The following is a 14,293-nucleotide window of genomic DNA, read 5'->3' as shown; positions in this document are numbered from 1 at the left end:
TTGTTCCTTCGTTTTCTTTCTAATTCGGATGAATAAAAGTACGACTTCAACTCCTCCAACAGTTGGTCGACAACTTGACAATTTTTTCCCCTAAATGTTGGCTTTTTTTTCCTTCTAGTTCAGAGGAACAAAAATACCAATTGAACTCCTCCACTATTTGGTCAACAATTTGACGATTTTTTCCCTTAAATTATGGTTGCTCATCCATATCCCAACTGTGGGATTGTTCTTGAAGAGTCAAGTATGAAGTATGATTTCTATACATTACTAGGGACATAGATTTGTCCTTTTATTTTCCTTTTTTGTTCCCTAGTTGAGAAATTATCAAGATTGAAAGAAAAATCTCTAACAATTCATCAATTTTGTGTTGTTATCTATTGTGTTCATAATGGCTAATAATATTGCTAGGGATATTGGTTTGTCTTTTTGTTTTAATTTTTGTCGGCTAGTTGGCAAATTATCAAGAGTGAAAGAAAAATCTTTAACAACTCATAAAATTTGTGTGTTCATACATTAGGAACACAAATACTGCTCACAAAAAATTCTACTCTTCTTCCTCCTTTTCCTCTGCAACCTTTCCTACTAAAAGTAACTACTCTTTTTCTGTGTCTTATTTTTTCCGCTACAAGTATTAAAGAGATTGGATAATCTGTATACTTTTTATTTTGATTGCCAAATTTCTGCAGGGGTTTAATTGCACTGTGAAAGAATTGGTGCAGAAGAGTTTCTTATTTAGCATTTACAAACTTCCATTTAACAGTTGTTTCAATTTCAGGTCACTCTCTTCAGTCCTTCAGTATGTGCTGTAATTTTTCTCTCTAACTTTTATTATGTTTCATACGTTAGTGATAGTTTTTCAGTTGTAAGTTCATTTGGTTTCACTTATCACTTATCGAGTGAATGTTTTTTTTTCCTTGCATTTTGCCTTTTAGTATTTAATTGGTCACATTAGTTGAATATGATAAGTTCAAACAATTAGTTTGTGACTTTTGTATCTTGTTCAGTTGCTTCTATTTACTAGTTTGTTGGCCAGTTAGCAAATGATCAAGAGTTACAGAAGTATCTCTAATAACTCATAAAGTTTGTGTCCTTATACATTAGGAAGCACTACTGCTTAGTTTCACGATCCTTCTACTTTTACATCTGTAAGTTTTCCTGCTAAAGGTAATTATTGTTTCTCTTTGGCTAATTTTTTTCCTTACAAGTATTCAATAGATTTCTTACACATATAGAAAAATCTAAGGATTGTATGTTCCGGTTGATCCACGTGAAGGCAGGAGGGGAGGGAGAAAATTTTGTTTCCGTTTATGCCTTGGGAATGTTGAGTATTTCTCCAAACAGTACGTCATCCTTGAGGACATTTTTGTCTTTTTAGATAAAATTACTACTCTGTCCAGTGGGAGAAAAAAGCTCTTAAAATAGTAGCCAACAGTTTAGGGTTATTTCTGACTTTTTGCTTACCATTCTTGTCATCTCTTTAGTACCATTCTTGTCATCTCTTTAGTAGTGTCATCTTTTTCGTTTTATTTTTGCTTCAGAAGAAGCATGAAAGCAGATGAGCTACTGCAACAAATGGTCAAAAATTTGATGAGTTTTTTGCCTAAATTACGCTTGCCCTTGTGATTCCGAATCGCACTTTATCTCATCTTTGAACCACAACAAATATGTTTGTAGATTTCATTGTCTTCATGTTCAGCTCTACTTTTTCTCCTCTATTGCTCTCTCTCTGTTTTCGATTCCTTTCTTTCTCCTTAGTTTTCTTTCTGGTTCGAATGAAGAAAAGTACCGCTTCAACTCCTCCAACAGTTGGCCAACAACTTGATGATTTTTTCCCCTAAATGATAGCTTTCTTTTCCTTTTAGTTTAGAGGAACAAAAATACCAATTGAACTCCTCCACCACTTGGCCAATAATTTGACGCTTTTTCCCTAAATTATGGCTGCTCATCCATATCCCAACCGTGGGATTGTTCCAGAAAGAGTTAAGTATGAAGTATGATTTCTATTCATTACTAGGGATATAAGTTTGTCCTTTTGTCTTCCTTTTTGTTCCCCATTTGAGAAATTATCAAGATTGAAAGAAAAATCTCTAATAATTCATTAACTTTGTGTCGTTATCTATTGTGTTTATGATGGCTTATAGCATTGTTAGGGATATAGGTTTGTCCTTTTATTTTCCTTTTTGTTGGCCAGTTGGCAAATTATCAAGAGTGAAAGAAAAATCTTTAACGACTCATAAAGTTTGTATGTTTATACATCAGGAACACAAATACTGCTCACAAAAAACTCCACGCTTCTTCCTTCTTTTCCTCTGCAACCATTCATACTAAAGGTAACTACTCATTTTTTGTGTTTAATTTTTTTCTGGGTTAAAAACAAAAAAGTCCCATGTGGTATACCTAATACACAAAAAAACCCCCCGTGATTTCAAAACATACAAAACAACACTTCATGTTTTGAACTAAATTATAAACTAACAGAATTCGTTAAATTTAACAGAATCCAGTAAACTTAACATTAAACTTAACAGAATCTAGTAAACTTAATGGAATCCAGTAAGTTTAAAGGCCGAGACCGTCATTTTCGTTAAATTTAACGAATTTTGTTAGTTTATAATTTAGTTCGAAACATGAGGTGTCGTTTTGTATGTTTTGAAATCATGGAGGGATTTTCTGTGTATTAGGTATACCATACGAGACTTTTTTGTTTTTAACCCTTTTTTTCTCTACGAGTATTAAAGAGATTGGATACTCTGTATACTTTTTATTTTGGTTGCCAAATTTCTACAGGGATTTAATTGCACTGTGAAAGAATTGATGCATAAGAACTTCTTATTTAGCGTTCACAGACTTCTATTCAGCAGTTGTTTCAATTTCAGGTCACTCTCTTCAGTCCTTCAATGTGTGCTGCAATTTTTCTCCAAAACTTTTATTGTGTTTCATAAGTTAGTGATAGTTTTTTAGTTGTAACTTCGTTTGGTTTCACTTATCACTTTTCCAGTGAATGTTTTTTTTCCTTGCATTTTGTTTTAGTATTTAATCAGTCTTATTAGTTGAATATGATAAATTCAAACAATTAGTTTGTGACTTTGTATATCTTGTTCAGTTGCTTCTATTTATTAGTTTGTTGGCCAGTTGGCAAATGATCAAGAGTTACGACTCACAAAGTTTGTGTCCTTATGCATTAGGAAGTAATACTGCTCAGCTTCACGGTCCTTCTACTTTTACATTTGCAAGCTTTCCTGCTAAAGGTAATTACTGTTTCTCTTTGGCTAATTGTTTGCCCTACAAGTATTCAACAGATTGGATAATTTTGTCTTCGCTGTAATTGGAGTTCTGTAACTGGGGTTCTAAGTTCTGTAGCCATGAGTTCCCTTATGAGTATTAAGTTCGTAGGTTGTAAGTTCACAGGTTCTACGTTCTGGTATTTAACCACGAAAGTCTGCTGGGTTCTGGATTGGATAATTTTCTGTTTGCTGTAACTGGGGTTCTAAGTTCTGCAACCATGAGTTCCCTTATGAGTATTAAGTTCATAGGTTGTGAGTTCACAGGTTCTATGTTCTGCTATTTAACCGTCAAAGTCTGCTGAATGTATGCTTCATATCACTTTTCTTCTTCACATTCTGCCTTTTAGTATTTAATCACTCTGATTCGTCATTTGTCGAATACGACAAATTCATACAATTAGTGTCACCTTTGTATCTCTTGTTTAACTGGTTGTATCTAGCAGTTTGGACTTCATATATATATATATATATATATATATATATATATATATATATATAACTTAGTTTTACTCTCTTCATTAGCTGTAATTAGTCATATTTCCTTACTGCTACTGTCATTAAGATGAAAAGAAAAAGGAATCCAAGTTAAAGGTTTAGTTTAGTAGATAAATGGTTTGATGAATGTTACAATGCTGAGACTTCATTAAAAAGGAACCCAAACAGCTCTCACACAATAGAACAATGTGAAGAGTTATCAAGAAACCTGCTGTTTTCTCAGGCTCATCCTGCTAATGCAATGCATATGCATTCTGACGGTGCATACGCAGATATTCAGACCTCAGGAAATAACACTCATCTAATTGGTCTCAACCTCCACTCTATGACAAATCCAAATAGTAACATGATTAGGAAGGATCAGGAAAATTATAGTAGTGGAGTTATGCCTGTTTCTAAGCATTTATCCTCCCCCAATGTCACATCCATGTGTGGATCAAATGGTTCTCATCTAACGACCTTAGATCAATCAAGTCATGGCCAGCTGCTATTAACCTTTAATATTGATGACGTTTATACTCACTCTCAGGGTTCGCCTTCCATCAATTCAACATGTGTCCCTGAAATCCACACTTCTCATATCAAGAGCTATCCTCAATCTTAGATCACCCTTGAATAGGACATCCTCCTGTGAAAACAGGTTCAATGAAAACTAGTATCTTATGGTCACCCAACTTCATGATATAAATGGAACAGAAAATGTTTCTACTTCTCAACCATCTTCCTCCTTACTACCTTATCTCACAAAGCATGCTCCATGTCTCCCTCTAGGTGTGTCTCTGTGTTGGTTAAGACATCCGCAATACATACTATATAATTGAAATGTCTTCGATGTCATGCACACCATCTCTGAGTTTCCAACTGGAATGAACTGGAATTTTGACATACACTGGTATCCTAAGATACTAGAGGTTATATCAGCATCTTCTTTTGATTGAAAGATTGGGATTTATTACATACAGGTTAGTATCTTTGATTTTCTGAATGTTTGTTGTGTATGCTGCCGGTTTTCTATGGCCATTGTCTTATCCAATTCTATTCGGATCTTTGGAGGATAAAATGTCCATTTGTTTCTGTTGGATCACCTGTTGAGGTTATCAAGCATTTGATGAAATGTTTGTGTCAAACTTGAGATAATAAGCTGCTTTTGGTTGAGATGTACATATACATGATGGGTGCACATGCATATGCATTGCAAATGGCAAAATTGCTTGACCCTGGAGATGTCTATTCCAACTCCAGAGTGATTGCACAAAGAGATTGCACACAGAGACACCACAAAGGTCTTGATATTGTTTTGGGGCAAGAAAGTGCTGTCTTAATGCTTGATGACACAGAAGCAGTAATTCAAATAAGTAGTCCTTTACGGTATTCCATATTTAGTTTATCAAATTTTCTCCTGCCTTTTCTGGTTCTCATTATTTTGTGTCAATTGCTTGCTTTTCTGCTATTATCAATTTGTGAGCACCAATGTTTTCCTTTACACTTAGATGTCTTCAATTGCAAATAGTCATTTTATAGCAAGTATTTGCAGAAACCATTAGCCATCAGCGCCAGCAAGCTTGAACAGCAGAGTCCATAAATATTCAAATTAACAAGATGCCATGCATAATGCTAAAGTGCAAGACAGCTTCTTAGTGATTTTCCTCCCAGTTTTGTATAATTTCTAAGGATTAATCTTTCCTACACTGACAGTGTATACACTATCAGCGTTGGATGAATGACAACTATACAAGATTTGAATTTGAACATATCATGAATCGAACAGTGATAGTATATACACTGTCAGTATATATAAGATTTACTCAATTTCTTAAGGGCTGTTGCTCTACACTTGCAAAAAAGTGACCCTCTTCTATGCATTAGAATAGCTTTGGCCATTTCATCATTGGATTATAGTCGATCTTGATTTAATTATGTTTATATCTTAATAAAAAGGCAAGTGTAATGATAATAAACTTGAAGGTTGAAAATTTTTTGGTGTACAAATTTGTAATTGATGACATGTACCTCAACTTTACCTTTGGTTCCAAAAACAAATTTCCTTAACTTATGATTCTTTTATTTGCATGCCACGAAGATGTTTATTCCTATCTATTCTTCATATATGAGCTTTATGCATGTAGAATTGAGGCTCTTGTTTATGCTTATAGAAATCAATGCGCCCAGGTTGCTCATTAGTGAAGATCTTTCATATGCGCACAACCATGTTGCTAAAAGCAATTTGTGTGGGCACAAGCCATGGCAAGAAATTTTTCAATATTTTTTACACAATAAATCGGGCATTGGCACAGCCAGAAATACTCTAGTGCCTAATATACAAACCTAAAGGAAATTGAGATTAAATGAAACTTCATGGCGGACCAAGGTGAAAATTACCCCTACCGGTGTTGGGTGAGGACCCATTTGAAGACAAAATTATAAAGTTGAAAATCAATTTGTACAAGTTTGGGGACCATTAATAGTATTCCATCAATTGGCAAAACTACTACAAAGTCAGCAACAAGAACTTAAATTAACTGAATGTGAAACCATGCAATTGGAACCCAATTCCCAGCTTCTTTGATGCAAGTCAGAGCAGAGAAATGTTACCACCTGCATTACCAGAAACAGATTGCGAAAGAAGCAGAAAAAAGAAAGAAAAACCAAATACACCACCGAGGAGCATAACATAGTGGCGTGGCTATATCATTATGCAGCTGTTCTTTTCTCTTCTATTCTTGTACTATACTTCTTACAACTGATCTCAATCAATAGAATGATTCTGAGGACAATGTCCTTTTTTCTTCTATCCTTGTACTAATACTTTTTGTATATGCATATAACTGATCTCAATACAATGATTCTGAAGACAATGAATGGCTCTTCATTTTGAGTTTCTTTTCGTATAAAACATGGTAGTCTTACTAGACACATCAGAATGCAAGAGGAGAAAACAAAATTTCCCCCTTGCTTTATCGTTTATAGAGTATAATATTATGTTAATGTGATGTTCCTTATATCTTTGAAGCATCTGCCGTTTTCCGGCTGAAAGCAATTGCAGTTTTCGACCCAGATTGGCGGCCCAAATGCTTGTTGATGAACTCTCCAGCCAGTAAGAGCTTTCCCAGATCAACATTCGTTTTTATGCCAAGGCCATTCAGCATGTATACCACATCCTCAGTAGCTACATTTCCTGAAGCTCCCTTGGCATACGGACACCCTCCAAGACCAGACACTGATGAATCCACTGTGCTAATTCCCATCTGTTGACAATGGCATATCACATTAATGTTCTGCATCTGCAGAAACTCAAAAGCCTTGTGAAGTTCTTTTAGTATCGTTTTTCAACAACCTAAGTACAGGATTATTTATCTGACTACCCATTTCTTACACATCATTTCTCTCTTTCTCACACTTGATATTTCACTCTTCATCTCTGAACACTTGATTTATCCTTGACTGGGAGTGAAAGTATGAGCAAGCGTGTGTGCCCTTGTTAAAATTTATCGCTTATGGAAAGCCTGAAAGGTGTGTCTAACCCTCAGTTCTGGATGTAACTTCCTTACCCTACCTTTTCATCGGACATTCAATGGTCAAAGACAAAATAAAATTAGCATCTCAGAGATTTGCCAACTATGAAACAATTCCAACTATCCGACAATGGACAGAAGCAATCCTCATGATATCAAAATCTATGCTTATTGCATTTATCGTGCTGAAAAAAACTAACTTACTTGAAGAGACACCAGTATATTTGGAAGGGACTGCCCATAAGTGTCATGGAAGTGGACAGCAAGCTTCTCAACAGGAACAACTACCATGACAGCTTCAAGCATTGGAAGAACAGTACCTAGGAGCAAAAATTAATCGATAGAGAAAAGGCAAAGAATGATAAGTTAATCCAAAAAGTTAGAAGGAGCAATAGTAAAGGTACAGAATGATAGGCTTGTTTGGTTTATTGAAAGTAGTAAGGTATAAGTGCAATTAAACGGGATTAAATTGTCAATCCTTATTCCATGTATGGTTGATTTTGGTCATCAAACTAATATCCCTAGTTGAAAACTATTACAGAATGTTCACTGAATTGAATTATTTTCTCAGGACAAGAAGTGTGGGAAAAGATTATGAAATGACTTATCAGTCCCTAAAGACCACTATTACACATAATTTTCTTTAGACATTTTTTTTTAAGTGTAAGTGGAAGGTCTCAAACCCGGAACCTCTCACTTACACTCCCTCCCCCCGACCCACATCATTTAAGATAACCCAACTATATATTTGGTTCTATTTCTGGACATCCTGTCCAGTGCAAAACCTAGGATTAGAGATGCCAAGACTCGTCTGAACACTGGAACCATTTAACAACCTAATCTATTCAGTGATCAGAACGTAATAGAAGTATAATAACAAGACAAAAATACTTCTTTTCCAGAGTCTAAATTACATAGACAGACTAAGACGAGTACAAGGTTAATCAAAAGAAAACAAATGGCCTCAAAGTGGATACGATGGTTGCATTATACTCGCACATTTTACATTCACAGTCAATGAAATGCTAATAATAGCACAAGGACTCAGTATCCTGTTGGCTAACAGAGTTGCAGAGGGAAAATGAAAAAGAACAAGAAGAACATGAAAATGGGTAAAGAAAACAACATTGTGAATCAGTATATGCGAGCTCATGATGTATTTGAAGTCATTATATAAACTAAGAATACTATTTGGCTAAAGTATAACTGATACCTAGTGTACCAACTCCTATTGTATCGCCAAGAGAGATCTCAAAGCAGCCCATGTCATAAAGTTCCTTTGCCACATATGCGACTTTGGAAGGTGGAACAGCTCCCTCAACTGGGCATCCAATAACACAAGATACATACCTACCAATTTTAAGCATATGTACATGAATTTTTAAGCATATTGCTCTCAATGTATAAATCATAAAAAACATGAAATTACAAACTCAAGACAATTATCAAATGACTATTAACCACTTAATTTCCAACTATTGATACACCTTAGCTCATCTGTTTTTACTTTTCCTCAACACTTCAACAAACAGTATCTTTTACTACAAGGAAATGATGGATCATATATAAACGGTTAACTGTTTTTCCTTTACTTTTCCTTTACACTTTCACAAGATGTAGAGACATCAATTCGAAAGTGCTCCAGCCAAGGTGGATAGGTGAATCATTTCACAGTTTATGTAAACAGAGGGGTGATTTCTTTCAAGAAAATTCTCTATAGATATTGCAATCAAAATGGTAATGCTCATTAAACACAAGAAGGGATTACTCAACGGTAACCTTGTTAATTGATTGTTTACCTAGTTGCATATCCTAGAATTACATACAACCAAAATCTCTGGATTGAGGTAAACCCACTCAAAGTAAAAAAAAAAAAAAAAGAGAAGATATTTACAAGTCGTATTCTGGTGAGCTAATTTATAATTAATGTAAAACTGAATTATTTATTAGTCAACTATGAGATATACAACGGACATATTTCTGGTATTGAATATATAAAACCAAAATTCCTTGTGTTCTCCTGATATAGAAAAGTCCATAAATGCAACATGCATGTAAACCATTACACTGTATAGGTAAAAGCATACAAGTCTCAGAGCAAACTAGCTCATATGGGAAAGTAGTGAGATAATCTCCAGAACCTATCTTTTACAGTCTATGCAAGTCATTTACTTATGGAGCAGTGTTAAAGGGAGTTGATGTGTGTGTGTGAGAGAGAGAGAGAGAGCACCCTTACCCACGAACCGGGATTGAAAGCTTTTGAGCAGCATGGGTGACAGCACGATAACGAGTAAGACTTTCCTCAATGCTACAATTGATGTTTGATTTTGAAAAAGACTCTGAAGCTGATGCAAAGACAGCTATTTCTTTTGCCCCAGCAGCAATAGCAGCTTCAAAGCCCTAAAGGGTAGTAACACCAAGAGCAAGGAAAGATTAACATGACAAAGAAGCAGCCAAAAAATGTGCAAAACCAGCTACTTTAAATATGTATTACCCACTTTTAAATTAGGTGTCAACACAGGTAACCTGGTACCCTCCAAATTCTTCAGTGCTTCCATTACTTCCTTTGCATCTGACAGCTATTTCAGAAGGGAAAAGGAAAAACCAAGAGTCAGAGAAATATCAACAGGAACCTTTCAACTAAAGAAGGAAAAAAGAAGGTGGTGGTGGTTTTTGTGTTTTTTTTTTGTTGGGGGGGGGGGGGGGGGCGCATTCCAAACAATAGCACACAAATGACAATGAAGACGATGCAATACTATTTGCCAACAGAAATTTACATGGCAGGCTCCCAACAAAGTGTTTGTAATGTAAAAATGAGCTGAGAAGTGCAATTATCCTTACCCATTCCCACAAGTGGAGAGTCAAAACTTGGACTAATAATTCTGTCATCATACAATCCAGCACCTATTTACCGACATCACTATTATAAGCCAGGGATTGTTATACTTTTATAGGCCAATTAGTTGACGCAGTTCAGAATAGTCTATGACATACTGCAAACAGTTTATTTTCTTTGACACATTAGTAGACATATCAAGCAATCTCTTCTAAATTTCTTTTATTTCAGAAAACATCCCTGTTTTAAAAGTTATGTTGACCACTCTTATATGTTGCTGTTCCTAAAGGGTCATATGAAATATCAGCAGAGGTTAATGTAACTCTTATATGTTCAAAGGGAAGTTCTGTAGTCACAAAAGACACAATGTCTCTGCAAAATAATGACTCATTATTACACCATTGATACAACATTGGATCAATGGTGAGAAAAAAAAAAGAGTTAACTCCAGCATGGGAGATCTGAACTCCAACTAAGAGAAAGTTTCCTCTTACATGTTAACCAATTACAATGAATTACCTGAGGTACCCATTTGGGTGAAACGAAACTCGTTGCTTCAATGACAGCCAATCCAGAAGACACCAGTTTTCGAATTAATTCAACCTTTATGGAGGTTGGGACAATGTTCTTCTCATTTTGCAACCCATCCCTTGGGCCTACTTCCACTATCTTCACATACTTTGGTATGTCTCTGAGTAACTGCAATTCAGAAAGAAAAAATCAGCTAATGGAAAACATAATCTTGCAAAGAATAACACAAATGAAATGAACCTGAATAGAGTAAAAGTCAAATCCATGTTAATTATATAATTGGGCAAAATTGTTTCTTTTAGCTCCCCTTTTTACCATGCTAGATGCTCATTAGGATCCAGCACATTTACAGTATCAGATCCAGAAATGGTAAATATTTGATAAATATATCACGTCTACAGGAAAAATATAGAAAATATTACTTTCCAAACAAATCACCTTATTTGGCATGTCCATGGTGCATTTGTAGTTACAGGAATTGTATTGATCATCAGGCAAATAAAGTGAGTCACTGATATTTCCATTAGGCACTTGATTCCTGCCCAAACTTAATGTCCTTCCGTTGGAGATCCCTCTTCGTGATGTGCCTCTTCTTTGCTTCCACCACATGAAATTCTCTCTGTTGTACTCTTCAAAATCTTCCCTGGACATATTACAAGACATTCGTATTCATTTACTGGAAAAACCAAGTCCTCGAAAAAAAACGTAAAGAGACTTGCACTTATGAATGCTGAAGGAGGAAGTAAATCAAAAAAACATGTATTTTCAGATTCCTTGAGCACTATAAGACAAGATACCAATAAGTAGTTACAACCTGATAATCAATCTAACTGAATATCACTGTCAATTTAACTCAGACATGAAAATGCTGCTGAACAAAACGAAAACACTAACATGTTATGTCTCAGACATCTCTCAATATCATGCAGCATGAGTCTTAAGAATAAAAATGGACAATGTGAGTTATTGATTAATGCAACAAGAAATCATAGAAAAAATCTCCTCAGATCTGTCTTTATGGAAAGAGCAGGCAAATGGTATTACTCCAATAGGAACTGAAATTGTTTATACAAGAATAAAGCAACACACTCGTGCACATAGATTAAGCTGGAACGATTTCAGTCAATGGTATGAAGCCAGCAGGATAAAGTTTATTTAAGGAAAGTTCACTCCAGAGCAAGTACAGATAAAATGATGGTGCAAAACTTACTCGCAGCTGTTGGATGTGCTGCAGCTTCTCCCTTCGATCCAGCGGTGTCCCATTCCCAGATCCTCTCCTCTGGGTCTGCAAGCACTGGAGGAGAACCTATGATGATCAATGTTGCTGAAACTTGGCAACCTGTCCAGACTGATGGGCTCCTCCAAGCTTGACATCTTGGAAGCGGATGCAACAACTCAAGCTGGAATAAAGATACAACACAAATTGAATGCTCAGATATGAACATTAGAAATGCAACATTTGAGGTATTTGACACATCTCAGACAGACCAAACTATTTTTGAACAAACACCAAATCCTACTGAAAGACAACAAGTATTTCATTGCAACCCCACAAAAAGCAGCACTCTCCAATTCAACAGCTTAAAACCAAAAAGATACTATTAAAGAAGCTAACTTAAAAGAAGGAAGCACTTGTCAAATAAGAAGACTTCTACAAAAGGATAAAGTGAAAAATGATGGCAACATCAACCCCGTAAATCTTCAAGATCGCAAAGAGAACTTATAATCATGTCCAATAAACAGCTATCCAGCAATAGAGGTTTCTGAATGGATACTTCCTGCAGCAAATAATTGTAATCTAGAAAAAGATATCTCAGAAATAAAGAACACTATTAAGATTGAAGATTTGATTTATTGTTTCATAAAATAGGCAAAATCGAAGTTTCTGCATGTTGTTCCTATTGTCCAGATAATGAGAACACAAGGCGAAATTACATTCTGTGGTAAGAAAAGATAATATTTGCAACATCGCAAGAAGTTACCGCAAGAAGTTCCTATTGTCCGGAGTGCCACTGGTGTTCATAGGACTCTACATAAAAGTTACCGCAGTTAATCACCTACTTGCAGAAGCTTATATTCTCCAATAATTTATGCCGATATACTTAAGGAATTCATGTAACCCTTTAATTCTCAATCAGCAAGAACCTGTTCTTTATTCAACCTGATTCCATTATAATCTCAATCTTTATAACAAAGCCACTATTGAAGGATGAGCATGCAAAAATGTTCCCCTTCATAGGTATTCGGAATGCTATTGCCAAACTTAAATGCATCACAGCCTAAAACCAGCTTGCCAGAGGAAAATCACCATTCTAAAGACACAAGGAACTGCAGGCAGCAAAATACAAATGTACCCAGATTTCCATCCTATTTACATTTTCTTCCATCTTTAACACCTGATAATCAACAGATCCTCATACTTCTAAACACTTGGATTATACAAAAGACTGATTATGCTAAATCCACTAGAGCACAAATTTAGCTTCTCTACACATAAGAGACAAACAATCAGCACTTAGTATGTCCTATAACGAACTTATTTGAGCCCCAAAGAATAGTACAGTAAAAAAGACTGATCAACCATCAATTGATCTCAAGTACATAATGCAGCACACAAGAATGTGATTCAACCAAAATTTAAGAAGCAATTAAAAGCAATCCTCCATTCAGATTCAACCAAAATTTAAGAAGCAATTAAAAGCAATCCTCCATTCAGTTCTAACATCATTAATTTCAGAGTCTCGGACTTTCGTATTCTAATACGACCCCTCCAAAAACACATCATTGCATGCTAAGCATTATTTCCAGAAAGCACCTTCCTTTCAATAGAACCATTTTTTTTTTTTGTGTTTCTTCTTTCTCACAAAATTTCTACCAAGCATGAAGCCAATACTAAATAACAGAAACATCATTAACCCAACTTTTCCCACTCCGAAGTAAAAATAATATAAACAAATAAAAATTTAAATTTCTCCTACTAAAATCCAGAAACTATGATGAAAAGACTACAATGCCAAAACTTCAGCTAAAATTTTCTCGCCCTCTCTACAGAATGAGCTCATAAATCAAGTTTTTGCAAAAGAAAAATAAAAAAATTTTATCGTTTCCTCTTCATTCACTCAATTCTTTGCTTTTCCAGTAACCAACAGAGCATCAACTTTCCCAACAAAATATCAAGAAAAAATGGAAACCCACAAGCTAAAACAGGAGGGGAAGCAAACAAACCTCAAATCAAGAAAGAAGAAGCTAAAAAATACCAGAAAGCAAGAGTCTTTGCACTATAATTATCTCAAATTTGAAGCAGAAAAAAATTTTTATTTCAGTAATTTCCTCTTTTATCTGGGAAAAAGGGGTTTTTTGGCCAGTCAATAACTATGATCAAGAAACGTGACGGAGAGTTCGTTGCTAACTAGTCTTTGTCTTGTTCGGTAGGAAAAGGTTTGAATGTAGGAGAAGACACGAGCTTGTCTAGATTTTACGTTTCTGGTTTCTTGTTTACCTTTTTTTCTCAATACAATTATAATTCTTATTTTACCTGAACTCCACTAAATCAGATGAATGCCTCTCTGCAATTAATTTTAGCGAAATTTGAAGAAAAAAAAAAACGCAACTCTTAGTTTGGATTATGATTTTTC

At 35.2% G+C, this 14,293-nt stretch overlaps 1 protein-coding gene across 3 annotated transcripts; it reads right to left on the bottom strand.

The window, feature by feature from the left end:
* Window positions 1-6,441: 6,441 nt before the first annotated feature.
* On the bottom strand, window positions 6,442-14,293 carry LOC113740490 (hydroxymethylglutaryl-CoA lyase, mitochondrial-like). Of its 3 annotated transcripts, none has more exons than XM_072073283.1 (9): window positions 14,194-14,293; window positions 11,869-12,058; window positions 11,097-11,301; window positions 10,647-10,826; window positions 9,790-9,870; window positions 9,528-9,691; window positions 8,505-8,641; window positions 7,496-7,611; window positions 6,442-7,024 (listed from the first exon to the last, which is right to left on the bottom strand). In XM_072073283.1, exons 2-9 carry the CDS (start codon window positions 12,030-12,032, stop codon window positions 6,776-6,778), a joined length of 1,296 nt encoding a protein of 431 aa, XP_071929384.1. In that variant the 5' UTR covers window positions 12,033-12,058; window positions 14,194-14,293; the 3' UTR covers window positions 6,442-6,775. The 3 variants fall into 3 exon arrangements, with proteins under 3 accessions (XP_071929384.1, XP_071929378.1, XP_071929373.1); XM_072073277.1 differs by lacking the exon at window positions 14,194-14,293 and adding an exon at window positions 13,916-14,165; XM_072073272.1 differs by lacking the exon at window positions 14,194-14,293 and adding an exon at window positions 13,884-14,164.

This window comes from Coffea arabica, chromosome 1c (assembly GCF_036785885.1).
Source record: "Coffea arabica cultivar ET-39 chromosome 1c, Coffea Arabica ET-39 HiFi, whole genome shotgun sequence".
Classification (NCBI taxonomy): Eukaryota; Viridiplantae; Streptophyta; class Magnoliopsida; order Gentianales; family Rubiaceae; genus Coffea; species Coffea arabica.
Note: the sequence above shows the minus strand (reverse complement) of the source record. Positions and strands in the feature narration are given on the sequence as shown.

Coding starts and splice junctions, on each gene's coding strand:
- LOC113740490 (XM_072073283.1), bottom strand. CDS start 12,032: ATGTCAAGCTTGGAGGAGCCCATCAGTCTGGACAGGTTGCCAAGTTTC. Junction 8,642..9,527: donor CTTTCAATCCCGGTTCGTGG/GTAAGGGTGCTC, acceptor TAAAATTGGTAG/GTATGTATCTTGTGTTATTG. Junction 7,612..8,504: donor AATAGGAGTTGGTACACTAG/GTATCAGTTATA, acceptor TTTTGCTCCTAG/GTACTGTTCTTCCAATGCTT.